This window comes from Anguilla anguilla, chromosome 6, assembly GCF_013347855.1.
Source record: "Anguilla anguilla isolate fAngAng1 chromosome 6, fAngAng1.pri, whole genome shotgun sequence".
Classification (NCBI taxonomy): domain Eukaryota; kingdom Metazoa; phylum Chordata; class Actinopteri; order Anguilliformes; family Anguillidae; genus Anguilla; species Anguilla anguilla.
In genome coordinates, this window is record NC_049206.1 from 31,293,681 (window position 1) to 31,307,818 (window position 14,138).

General features: G+C 38.8%; 1 protein-coding gene across 7 annotated transcripts in view; it reads right to left on the minus strand.

Annotated features, from left to right (window-relative positions):
* Positions 1-14,138, minus strand: part of gpatch2 (G patch domain containing 2) — a 93,135-nt gene that overhangs the window by 45,608 nt on the left and 33,389 nt on the right. The window contains exon 6 of one of the 7 annotated variants that reach the window (XM_035422294.1): positions 4,253-4,597. The exons of the other annotated variants lie outside the window; for them this stretch is intronic. Within the exon in view, the coding sequence (XP_035278185.1) occupies positions 4,463-4,597 (135 nt within the window). The 3' untranslated portion in view covers positions 4,253-4,462. Of the gene's footprint in view, positions 1-4,252; positions 4,598-14,138 lie in introns of those variants that run through there. 7 annotated transcript variants of the gene reach the window in all.

Consider the following 14,138-nt stretch of genomic DNA (forward strand, 5'->3'; position numbering starts at 1 on the left):
TTTTCATTAACATACAAATTCATAAATATTTATCGAATTGCAATTGCTACACAAAGGGACAGTTCATGAGTGCTATAAATCCATTATATACTGTTGACAAACAAGAAAAGTGGTTTCAAAATACATGATCATTGAAGCCAAATATAGGGATTATGACTAGAGTACATCATAAATATCAAATCATACAATGTTTATAAATAACTTATTTAAAAATCTTATTAAAAACCATGGTTTTTAAGAAACCTAATTTTGGGGCCGTCGGGGTAGTGTAGAGGTATAAGCACTCGCCTACCACCGCAGCGAACCGAGTACAATCCCCAGCAGCGGTACTTTCGGCTTGGTCAGACGTTCCCACGAACACAATTGGCTGTGTTCGCGGGTGGGAAGCCGGTGAGGGTATGAGTCCTGATTGTTGCATAAGTGACTCCTACTGGTTGGTCAGGGTGCCTGTTCATCAGGGAGGGGATCTGGGGGCGATAGTGTGAACCTGACGGGCACGTTACGCTCTCCCAGTGAAACTCCTCGCTGTCAGTTGAAAAGAAGCGGCTGGCGACTCCACATATATTGGAGGCATGTGGTAGTCTACACCTTCCCGAGACTGACAGAGGATAGCGCATCGACCAGGACTGTGATACACACGGGGAATTGGTATAACGACTAAATTGGGGAGAACATGGCAAAAAAAAAACAAAAAAAAAAAACGTCTTTTTTTACTGCAGAGCATTATAGTACATAGTTAAGATTAACTATAACAATACTGGACTCTGATGAAGAACAGGCTCTAGAATTATAACACATACACTACCGGTCAAAAGTTTTAGAACACCTTGTAGGATATGTAGTGTTTAGATTTTGGCCTTAGAGAGGGAAACAGTGAACAAAAAATGTGGCCTGGCCTCCCCATCACATGCACCAAAGCACATGTGACTGGGGCAATTTTAAATTCCACTGATACCCTAATCTAGGGTGACAACCTATGGGTCTCACCTCAGAAGAGACAAACCAGATGACACAGGACACCATATCGGGGGTTGGAGACCCTGCATGCCTAACATTTCCCATTACTTTTAGTTTGAATGCAATCTTTAGGTAGGCCAGTCCTTGCCATAAATTAGTCTGACCCCCCTTCCCTTCTCTCCTAATCCTTAACCCGGCATCACCCAATTAGGGCAGACATCCTCAAGCCATGCTGGGTAAGGTATTTAAGATTGCCACAGGAAAAGGTTTATGTGTTGCGTTTGGTTTCAGAGCCTGGAAGAATAAGAGTCTTCATCTTTTTATTTTGGTGGTGGTTCCTTGGTTGTGTCCTTGTAGCTGGTTTCCTTTCATCCTGTGGCGCTGGAAGTGGGTGATACTTTGGCAAGGTCTGGCTTATCCGTTTCTCTCTCTCTCTCTCTCTCTCTCTCTCTCTATTTTCTGGTATTTCTAGATTAGTTGTTTAATGTTTTGCTGTATGTCTCCTGTTGAGTAATTTAGAAGTAGTGTGCCTGCATTCAAAAAAGAATGTATGTTTTCAATTCATTAATATAATTGACTGCTTCTTATTGAATTCAATTATTTAATCTGAAAACCTGATATACAGCTTGTTTTGACTTGTTGGTTGATTCCACCAGTTTTCTGTAGACTGACCTATCAAAGAATTTGGCGATTTAACTGATAATTCTAATTTTAATTATTACATAATTATTAAATTACATCTAATAAAATATATTTTACATGCAGGTTAAGTGAGGGGTTCTAGCATGCAATATCACTTGGTTCAACATTCAGAGTGCTGAACATCTTAACAAAGACATTGACTGTTGGAACCGCTGGATTTATAAAATAGACATTGTGGTGTGGGGATGGCTGGTTTAAGCAGCCACACCTGCCCTGGGTCAAGCTAATTAGACCTTGCCAATTGGATAATTGGTTAAGAATTAGATAATTGGCCAGGCTAATTGGACCCGGGAGCAGGAGTGGCTGCACCTGTGCGTAGTGAGGTAATCAGTGCGCACAGGTTAAATCTGCCATCCCCACTCACACGAGGGAGCCTCTCTGTCATGACAGTGTTTTAACATCTGCTCACTTTGGCTGTAACATCTTGCCAACCCTCGTAAATAAATCTGGACTGCTTGAACATCATCTCCCTGTGTCTCTGTGCTGGAGGGCCCCTAGGAAAGCCACTTCGGTGGCCTGTGGCAGGCGTGTTTGCCACAGACATATTTTTAATTAATCCTTACTTGTCCGACAACCTCCATTTTTCCAGTTTTATTTAAATTTAAGCAGTTCAAGTCCAGTGAACGACCTGAAATGGTACAAAGGTAAGTGAAAAAAACTGAAAAATAATGTAAATATCAAAGTTATAAAAAAGGCCTTTTTCAGGGAACAAGTAATGGGTAAACAACATACAGCTTTTCCGCAGCAATGGATGTAAATCAAGCCTTGAAAGTTGATGCATATAATTCCTACAGGTGTCCCAACTTTTGTTGATTATTACAAACCCTCTGGCAGTATAAAATCAGTGTTGGAACAGACTGTATTACACCCTGTACTACACCCTCCAAAACATTATTTGGATGTTACACTGCAGGAAGTAGTATATTGCTATCATAATGGCGAGAAAAAGGCAATTAACAAAGAAAGACAGACAGGCCATTATAACCCTTAAAAGTGTAGATCTTTCCTTTGGAGAAATTGCAAAGCAAGCCACGGTGTCTCTTTTGCTGGATCCAGAGTTGGTGATTGGCACCCTGATCCACATGGGCCACCACAGCATTTTGCAGTTCCATGCAATACCCTCTAGTCAACGCCTAGTTGGTCTGGGGTTCATCCTACAGTAAGATAATGACCCAGAACATATCTCCAGGCTATGTCAGAACTATTTTAGAAGAAAAGAACGAGACGGTAGGCTTCAAATAATGGAATAGCCAGCACAGTCTCCGAACTTAAACCCCATCTAGCTGGTTTGGGTTGAACTGGACAGAAGAGTGAAAGCAAAGTAACCTACAAGTGCAACACATTTGTGGGAACTTCGGAAACAGTGTTGGGAAGATCTTTCCAAACAATATTTGATTTCCATTGCAGAATGAATGCCACAAGTGTGTTCAGCTGTTATATCTGTGAAAGGTGGCTACTGTGGGGCGACATAGCTCAGGAGGTAAGTTGTCTGGCAGTCGGAGGGTTGCCAGTTCGATCCCCCGCCTTGGGCATGTCGAAGTGTCCCTGAGCAAGACACCTAACCCCTAATTGGTCCCAATGACCTGATTGGTACCTTGCATGGCAGACCTTCACCGTTGGTGTGTGAGTGTGTGTGTGAATGAGAGGCATCAATTGTAAAGCGCTTTGGATAAAAGCACTATATAAATGCAGTCCATTTACCATTTTACTATTCCATTTACTTTGATGAGTAAAACAATTTGAATAATTTTTTTTAAACAGAACGATTCCATGATTTCTTTTTTATCTCCAATTGTTTATTTGTTCTATCCTTTAATTTCAGAGTACATTGAGACAACTGCGTAAATTTCAATAAACTGGAAACTGGAAAAATGGTTGTGTTCGAAAACTTTTGATCGGTAGTGTACATTAGGAAGACATAAAACCATGATCAACATCATCATTTAAACCAAGAGGTTTGATTGTACACTCCTGGGGAAAAAAAATGGGCCAAGCCCAAAATGGCAAAATATTAAGCTTTTAATGGTCTTAACAACAAATCATTGGTCAGAAAATGAGCAAGAATTAAACAAATGCACTCCTGAGACCTTCTGTGCCACCATTTGCTCATTTACTTTTGCTGCAGTGAACTGTTTGGGGAAAAGCTAGAAACAGGGAAATTCACTTATATAGTCTTCTTGTATGCAAAGGTAAAAATATGATAATGATTAAAATGTTTGATGTAAAAATATTTTCTAAGATTTTTTTTTTCTTAAAAGATTAGTCATTATTTGGTTATCTGCCACACCTGATGCAGCCCATCAAGGGCCTGACAACAAGCTCATTAATGGAACCAGGATTGATAGAGAAGGGAGAGATCTACAGTATGCAGTGCTGTGAGTCCCACGGTAAAGGAGCGAGAAAATCTTCTCCAAAAAAAGCAAAATATTATCAGCAGGGATTGCTGTCAGAAACTGCGTAGCTGGTCTTCGTCAGGCCAACTGTAGCTATTCTGAAATTTACAAGACCCTAAAGGCAGAGGAAATACCTATTTCTCTATCAGCTATTAAGAGAATAGGTCAACGCTTTGAAACACAGGTAATGTTGCCAGAAAGAAAGGATCTGGAAGGCCCAAAGCCTCATCATGCAGGGATGACCACCTGCTGAAATTTACAGTTCTCAAAGACAGGAAAAAAAGCCTACAAAAACTGTCAGCAGAATTCAAGACCTCAGAAAACAAGACTCTTTTGAGAAGAACAATAACCAGAAGGTTATCTAATGCAGGTTTTGTGTCTAGAAGATGTATTAAAAAGCTATTGCTGTCTCAGAAAAACATCAAAGACAGAATGAAGTTTTTGGCAGAATATGGAAAGTTTGATTCAGAGTGGTTCAGCAGAGTTGTGTGGAGTGATGAGTCACGAGTTGCATGGTGATGCTCCAGAGAGGTGTCTTCGAAGATCTGGTGAGAAATACAATAGTGAATGCATCTCTACCACAGTTAAGCATGGAGGAAGAGGTGTCATGATGTGGGGAGCCTTTTCAGCTGCTGGTACTGGTGAGCTGCTTCACTGTGAAAAGTCAATTAATGCTTTGGAATACAGGAGAATATTGCAGAAAGGCTTGCTTCCCACAATTGAAAAGTTGTTTTTAAAGAGGATTGATCAGATGTTATTTTTCAACAAGACAATGCTCCTGCCCACACTGCAGAGACCACCAAAAAGTGGCTTGAGTACAAGTCCATCAGGCTCATGTTTTGGCCTGGTCAGAGTCAAGATTTGAAACCTATAGAGAATATTTGGTCTCACATTAAACACAAACTAACCGGGACACATTTTTCAACTACTCATCAACTGTTTGAACCAATCAACATTGAATGGAACAATATTGACTCTTCTTTCTGTAAAAAGCTGTCCGCAAATTTACCCACAAGGCTTAAACATTTAAAGAAATCAAAAGGAAAAGCTATCCCATACTAAGTTACTTTATCTATTTGTTTAATTCTTGCTAATTTCCTGACCAATGATTTGTTGTTAAGACCATTAAAAGCTTAATATTTTGCCATTTTGGGCTTGGCCCATTTTTTTGCCCAGGAGTGTATGAAGCGGCAAAATCCAGTAGGCTTCCCTTTTCAGTAATAGCTTAATATCTCCACCTCTTTCTAGAAGTTTAACTTGCTCCAAATCTATGAACCGAAGAGCACGAGAGGGTTGCCTGCAAGCATAAGCATAATGTTTTGCAACAGCCGTCCGTGTTACCATTTCTAATAATCCCCTTGTGCTCTGCTATGCAGGGTTTTAAAGCATCATTTGTTTTGCCAAGAAAAGACATGCTCTTCTTACTTGATTCAATAGCTAATTATATTCAGTGGAAAAATACATTTTCGGTCTATCGTTGTGTTTTTACTTTTTATTAGGAGAGAGGTTCTACTCTTACATGTGCCTCATCCAGTGCAGTGGATTGAACTTGATTGTTGTAACCTCAATTTTAAAATTAGTTGTATATGGATATAGCTTTCAATTCAAAATCCTCTTCTGTGCTACAGTTCCTTCCAGCTCACAGGAACTGGCATAGTGGAACGTTCCGGATGTGGTAGTGGAGGGGGTACCCTATTTAAAGCTTTATAACTCCAGATGTGAAGACCACAGAGACTTTAAAAATGGCTTAAATAAAGCAAGACATTTGTACCATTTACAATACTAACTTAGATTAGTTTATATTCATAATTTTGGAATAAATAAAGTGCCACAAATGCAATTGTCTAGGCAGCATTTCATTAGTTTGCAATATATACAGCAGGTTAAACTACACATGACCTGGATCAAAAACTCCTTTACCACAAGTTCATAAAATCTAAGGGTGGATATGTAGAACTACTAAAGGTCTATGAAGCAAAAACTAAGCAGTGTACCCAGCGTCTCCAAATCTATCCAAAATGTCTAAATTATGCATTGCTGTAAATCACAACATATTCACGTATTTCACTACAGATCAACTGTTTTGACTCAAGAAACTCATTGTTGCATCATTTTCAAGTGGGAATTACAAGCTTTCCGTCAGTGCAGTGGTCTAAAATATCTAGGGGTCCAAAAACATATCCAAAATCTCTCCAGAAATGAATAAAATGCTTTTTGTACATTAAAAAGCATATAAATGAGCCCCTTATGAAGGTTACAATAACGCAAAAACATTGTCACACAATGTGGTAAAGTACCTAAAGGTGTAATAATTAACTCTCGTATGTATTTCTGTACTCTGCAGTATGTAATGTTTTCTTGTATGGGGATGGGACATGAAAACAATCTTCAATCGTCCACCACATTTTGGCAATGTTCCAACTCTCACATCATAACTGTTGCATGCATCAAAAAAACTACTACGCTACCAACGAACGCTTACATTACAGTGTGAAATATCCTCATTATAAAATACCATTAACCTATTTAAAGACACTCAATTTCAAATATAACGTATATACCCGAAGTATTTTGAGCAGTACTTCTTACATTGCGATGATGAAATCTTATCTGTGTTCAGCAGATAGAAACAAAGACAGTAAATCAATGATGCAGTTCTCTCTGCTTCTGTCTTACTCTAGAAAACGATGTCAGCTAGGTCTATCAGCAAACATATGGCTTAGCTATGCTCAGAAGTCCTCAATAATAATAACATTTTCCAAGAAATTACGAAAAAACGATAACGTTTCATCAGGTGTCTTTTACTGCTATAAAATGCTAATCCAATAGCAAAATTATACGTCATACATCGTTAGAAAGCTTATACTGTCACCTACTGAATAAATGAATTGTCAATCAAACTGTACTAAAAAGGGCGACAACACCGTAAACAAGGTGTGTGGTGTTATGTACAGCTATTTTGGAAGGTACCCAGGTGTCCCAAATGCGCATATATTTCACAAACGGATTGTCCAAGACAATATATGACCACTCAGTCTCAAAAGGGACATCTCTCTGCGTAGAACCAATGGTAAGGTTGTATATTTATTCAATATTTAGTCCCAGATATTGACTCTAGAATGACATGGTATAATTTTTGAAAACTTATTTCGTTATTCAGTGAGCAGCGTTTCACTGCTGTATTGGCATATCTTAGGGCTATTGTTGGGTTTATCTTGTTGCTATGACGGAATACAATTTTTGAGTGGTGAAAGAATATTTTTATGAATGGTCAGATAGACAATATTGTCCATTATGTCATGGGTGGGGAGTGTAGTTCCAGATGAGACTGTAGGGAGGGGGTGCTTGTTAAATGAACATCCAGAGCGACAATGGTAGCACTGCAAAACTCTGTATTCAAAATAGTTGTTGTGTATTGTCTGCTAATGAAACTAAAACAAAGCGTTTCTGTTTTCAACTCATACTTTGGTTGCAGGTGCAATGAATGTCTGAATTGAACAATCTAGGCATGCTGGCCTGCCGACCACTAGGGAGTGTGCGCTAAGTGGTTAACTTAGCCATTCAGCAGGAGCAGGGTACGTAGTGGTAGGGCTGCTGAATTAGCTAAGAGAGGATGTTGTATAATGAGTATCATAGTTATGAAAACTCAAGCAATGGACAGTAAGAAAGCAGGAAGGAGCTATTAATGAAGAAAGGGATAAAATTATTTTCGTAAAGCAATGGTTTTACAGATATCTGATGACTGCTGACCTCCAAAATGTAACATTTTGTTATACACAGAATTTCAAATATCTCAGCATAAACACAGTTTTATGTGGTCAAAATACAACAATTCTTTTTTAAACCAATTATTTTAGTTTTTAAAGTGATGAAACCAATTGGTAAATTGTAAAGGAAGAATGAATGAGAATGAGAATTTTCCTTCAATACTGTTGGCTTACAAAGAGAGAATTGAGGACATTTCCACCATAGCAGCTGGCTGAGCAAATGTAGGGCCCCTGACAGGTACACAACACTCAGAAAGCAGAGAGAAGAGAAGCACTAAAGGTGTTAGTAACTGGAGCCGAATCCAAGTGAGAATTTCAGCCAGACAATGATGAAGTCCATATGTGAGAGTGCCACAATAAACTAGGTCAAACTGCATGGAAGGGTCACCAAGGGACCTCTAAGAATGGGCCCACAGATGGCTTACTGTGTGGAAACAAATAGCTTTGATTCAGCTTGCGAGATCTGATACTCATGACCCTCCTTTTTATGCAGACAGACACAAGCACTGAAAGAGCACATGGAGATGACTATGTGTATGTGGTGTAGGATGTTCCTTTAGGACTACGTAAACCACAATGATTTGCCTAAGAGCAGCATTGACAGATGTCAAGATTTATTACTGAGTGGAACATTATGGGATCATATACATCTTTAAATGGTTGGGGTGAATGGCAATTAAAAGTTACTGAACACTTTTAGTAAACCAACTGGGCCAATTCTGGTAATCAAGAAAGCAAATATGTAAAATATGAAAACTTTTCAACTTTTGATGTGTGCGTATGCCGGTTTTTGTTCCAACCACAGTTGCGATCCCAGAATCTTAACAAGCTGTAAATTTTTCTTAATTAGGTGCTTTTCCTGCACAGAGGGATTATTTACTCACTTAAGCCACATCATGCCAGAAATCTCTATGCATGCCATGAGGAATAATTCCCTTGTTCATATTGTGCTTAGTGCTACATTGCAAACAATTACATAAAAACAGGTAATGTTTTTGATCAAATTAAAAACTGAGGGTAATCATTAAGCTCCCAATTAGGTTGTTGAACACGTGTCTAATTTCCTTCATAATTTTTTCCTTAAACTTATTAACACAATTATTTGCAGGTTTGGAATTTTATCCAAAATGTCTTTGAATTCTTCATTATCTTCCAGAAGGTTAGTTTTAGTGGCCACGTGTCCAAATTTTAGCCGATTTGGGACTAACTGATTTACCTCAGTCTTTAATTTGTTCAGTTAAAAATAATTAACCTCTTTTTATGCTATTGTTTGCAATGTAGCACAATATGCAGCTCAATAAGCAAAACATTACTATTTATGACATAATGACTTAAAAGGGTAAATAACTCTTCTAAACATGAAAAGCACCTAATTGAAACAAATGAACAGCTTGATAAAATTCTGGGATTGCAATAGGGAGGTGAAGCGGAAGTCCCACTGAACAGCATTTCCGGTATACTGCCACATGCTGTGCTAGCACATTTCATCATAGACGGCAAGAGTGACAAGTTCATATAAGCAATGAAGTATTGAATCGTTCTGCAAGCACAAAATTAAAAGGCTCCATATCGTTAACAAATGATCAATATGCAGCTTTTCATTACTTTTTACAAAATCTCTAATTATGAGCAAACTTGTGTACCAAATACAACAACAAGGAAGTCGTTTTCCATCCTTGCTGGCCAGTCCCATGGGATGTACCAAAACAATCGCGCCCATGTTTTTCTCATTGTGCTTGACATCGGTTGCAGGTTGCCTTCAATGGGTTATCAGGTATATTTATTTGGGAAATTGTAAATGCCATTTGTGAATGCACAGTTAAATTGTTTTTTTAGATAGATCACTCCAGACACCGCTGCCAATGTGATGTGAAAAGGGAAGCATTTTATGGGAGACAGAGTTTTAAACTCTCTTGGCGATCTAAAAACACAAAACAGGGAATTTTTATAATTGGAATTCCAGGACTGAGTATGGGAACCACTGCTCTAGAGTAAAGTTACTCTTGGATGAGCTAACTTCTCTGACTCGCATGCTTCAAGAGCTTTTTTGGACACTTTGCTATGCATTTTTTGTACTCCACGATACAGCGATATTCTGTTAGACAGCAAAAGCAAAGGTTTGTTACAACTCTGACAGGTGACTTAGGGAAACACAGGTAAGTGGTGTTGATTAGCCAGTATGGGACAATCTTCCTTCTGGACAAATGTCCCCATTCAATCATGGGGGTGCTGGAATGCATACTGAACAAAAATATAAATGCAACACTTTCATTTTTGCAGCCATTTTTAAAGCGTTTAAATAATACCTCAAAGATTTGTTCTATGTGCACAAAGATCTTATTTCTCTCATATTTGCCCACAAATTTTTTGTATCACTGTTAGCTAGCATTTCTCCTTTGTCAAGATAATCCATCTCCTGCACAGGTGTGGCATATCAAGATGCTGATTAAAAGCCATGATCACTACACAGGTGTTCCTTATGATGGGGTCAATAAAAGGCCACCCTAAAATGTTGAGTTTTTCTTTTGTTCAACACCATGTCACAGATGCCTCAAGAGTTAAGAGATCATGCAATTGGCATGCTGACTGCAGGAATGTCCTGTAGAGCTGTTGCCAGAGTAATGGGTGTTCATTTCTCCACCATAAGCCTCCTCCAGCATCGTTTCAGAGATTTTGAAAGTTTGTCCAACAGGCCTCACAACCGCAAACCATGTGTAACCACACCAGCCCAGGACGGCCACATCTGACTTCTTCACCTGCAGGATCATCTGAGGCCAGCCACATGGACAGCTGATGAAACAGTTGGTTTACACAAATGTAGAATTTCTGCACAAACTGTCAGAAATTGCCCCAGGGAAGCTCATCTGCGTGCTCGACGTCCTCACCGGGGTCTTGATTTGTCTGCAGTTCAGATTCACGATCGGCGTGAGTGAGCAAGAGCTCACCTTGGATGGCCACTGGCACGCTGGAGAATGATCCTCTTCACTGATGAATCACGGTTTCAGCTGTACAGGGCAGATGGCAGGCAGCGTGTATGGCGTCGGGTGGGTGAGCGGTTTGCTGATGTCAACGTTGTGAACAGAGTGGCCCATGGTAGTGGTGGGGTGTTGGTATGGGCAGGCATATCCTATGGACAGAGAACTGAAGTGCATTTTATCCATGGCAATTTGAATGCACAGAGATATCGTGATGAGATCCTGAGGCCCATTGCTGTGCCATTCATCCGCCACCATCACCTCACCTCAATTCCTCAAAGCTGAAAATGTCCCAGTTCTTCCATGGCCAGCATACTCACCAGACATGTCACCCATTGAGCATGTTTGGGATGCTCTGGACCGGTGCATACGACAGCGTGTTCCAGTTCGCACCAATATCCAACAACTTCGTACAGCTATTGAAGAGGAGTGCGACAATATTCCACAGACTACAATCAACAATTTGATCAATTCAAAGCAAAGGAGATGTGTTGCTTTGCATGCGGCAAATGGTGGTCACACAAGATAGTGATCGGTATTCTGTTCATTTCCTGGTACCTTCTTTTTTGGGGAATCTGTGACAAACAAATGCATATCTGTATCCCCAATCACATGAAATCTAAAGATACGTGCTTAATGAATCTATTTCAGTTGGCTGATTTATGTTTATTAACTTTGAACTCAATAAAATCTTCAAAATTGATTGTGTTGCATTTATATTTTTGTTCAGTATAGATAGTAGTGTTCTTCAAATGAAACACTAAACTCAAGTACTGAAAAACCCACGGTACATATTTAAAGAAGTATGTACCATATGATCCTAATGTTCTGTTCATATTCCAAAACTGGCTGAATACATCTGATTGTTAAACCAATCCCTTCCTTCGCCTACCCACTAGGTCATCATGAAAATGATTGATGAGCTCTCAGGTGACGTTCCAGCTTAAACTCATAAACATTCTTCAGCTACAAATTTTCTCCAATGTCATTTCTTGTTTTGCATGCCTTTCCATCCTTTCATGGTAAACACATATTTGCCCTTACATATAAAACAGTACAAACCGACAGCTCATATAATCAGTGCTCTCTAATTTAAGAAATTGTTTTCTTAAATTATTCTTACTTTTGTTTTTAAAAATGTTTCTAGGAAAAACCAATATGGGATAGATGACACATGAGCAGACCTTTGTTTTTGTGCACATCTCAAATATGATTGCATGCATGCTTCTTGAATGAGTCCCATTATCTTTCATTTTAGGTAAGACATAAGTGTTACATTTTGCTGTGTTTCCAGGTATTTAAGAAATGTAAAAATACAGCTTTTTTCTTGATTGTTTTATTTTAATAACGTCTTCTTTGGAAATATGTTAACGTTTTCATATACTGTAACGTAAATCTTCTCTTAAAACTCAATAAACAATATGTACATATACAAGATTTTTCATGCGCAGAGAAATCTTTGATGGTAGATGGTTTATCACCCAGTCAACCTAGAAGTATAGTTTTTTCATTTAATTACAAACACACACTCTGAGCATTTTTAATTTGGTGAATATGTTGTGTAGTAGCCTAACTTCGCAGGCTGCATATTACATTTATTTGGCAGACAATTTTATCCAAACAACATAAAATAAGTGCATATCGAAGGTCATTGTAACAACTACAAAACACAGGTCCAATGAAGTACAATACTCATTATGAAACCGTTATTAATAGCCATGAACACATTGGCTGTGTCCCAATACGAAGTCAGTTGCCTTAAACCGCGTTTCCACCCAAAGTACCCAGGACTTTTAGTCCCAGGAACTACTTTTCAAGGAACTAAAAGGTTCCTTCAGCCTATTGTTGTCTGCGTTTCCACCGCGGTCTAAAGACCCGCAAAGATTAGGCAAATTAGCCCACTGACGTATGTAAAAGCGACGTCGTCGTCGGTCCATCTGTCCGATGATTTCTTCTGTAACCCCATACTGCCACCGAAGTACGTTATTTTCCAATAACCGGGACAGCCGGAGGGGTTTATTCCACTTATACAACGGGTTACCAACAATTACTATATATGGTTACTTTAGTATTTATTGATTTTTATCGACTTAATCACCTGAAATTGAAATATTCTTCCACGGCCATTTGGGCATATGTGACAGGTGCTGGTGTTTTGGTCCTCAAGTAGGGCAAGGTCATTTTTCAGTTTTTTACAGATTATGAAAGTGCAGATTATACGCTTTCAAATGATGTGTCATACATTGAAATCTGAAAATAGTTGAGGAAGATATGCTTATTTGAATGTTGGTACTCCTAAAATCAAGTAGCAGAGAAAATCCCCTTGAAATATCTGGAACTTTTCACACTTCTCACAGGGAGATAATGGGTGGGAACAATAGCTAGTTAACTCCACCCCAACCACTCCCCCACTAGAGTACCTGTCAATCTTTGCCCATTTAGGGGTTACGCTATTTAAAGCTTTATAACTCCAGGTGTGAACACCACAGAGACTAGAATAATGTCTTAAATTAAGCAATACATTTGTACCATTTACAATACTAGCTTAGATTACTTTATATTCATAATTTTGTAAGAAATAAAGTGCCACAAATGCAATGGTCAAGGCAAAAAATCTAAAATGAATTTGCTCCTTTTTTAGTTCGCAATGAAATACTGGGAGATCGGGGGTTACATTACATTACAGGCATTTAGCAGACGCTCTTATCCAGAGCGACTTACACAACTTTTTTACATAGCACTTTTACATTGTATCCATTTATACAGCTGGATATATACTGAAGCAATGCAGGTTAAGTACCTTGCTCAAGGGTACAACGGCAGTGTCCTTACCCGGGAATCGAACCTGCGACCTTTCGGTTACAAGCGCAGTTCCTTACCCACTGTGCCACACTCCGTCCTTAATAACGGGTTAAAGTATACATGTCCTGGATCAAAAACTTCTTGACCACAAGTTCATAAAATCTAAGGGTGGATATGTAGAACTACTAAAGATCTATGAAGCAAAAACTAAGCAGTGTACCCAGCATCTCCAAATCTACCCAAAATGTCTAAATTATTAACACTGGTCTAAAATAGCTAAGGGTCCAGAAACAAATCCAAAATCTCTCCAAAAAGGAATATAATGCTTTTTGTCCATTGTAAAGCATATGAGCCCCTTATGAAGATTTAAGATGAAACATAGATATAATTTAAACATAATGCAAAAATATAGTCACACAATGCTGCACAGTACCTAAATGTGTAATAATTAACTCTTGTATGTATTTCTATACACTGTACACTCCTATGTTTTCTTGTATGGGAATGGGACGATATGAAAACAATTTTCAGCTGTGCACCGC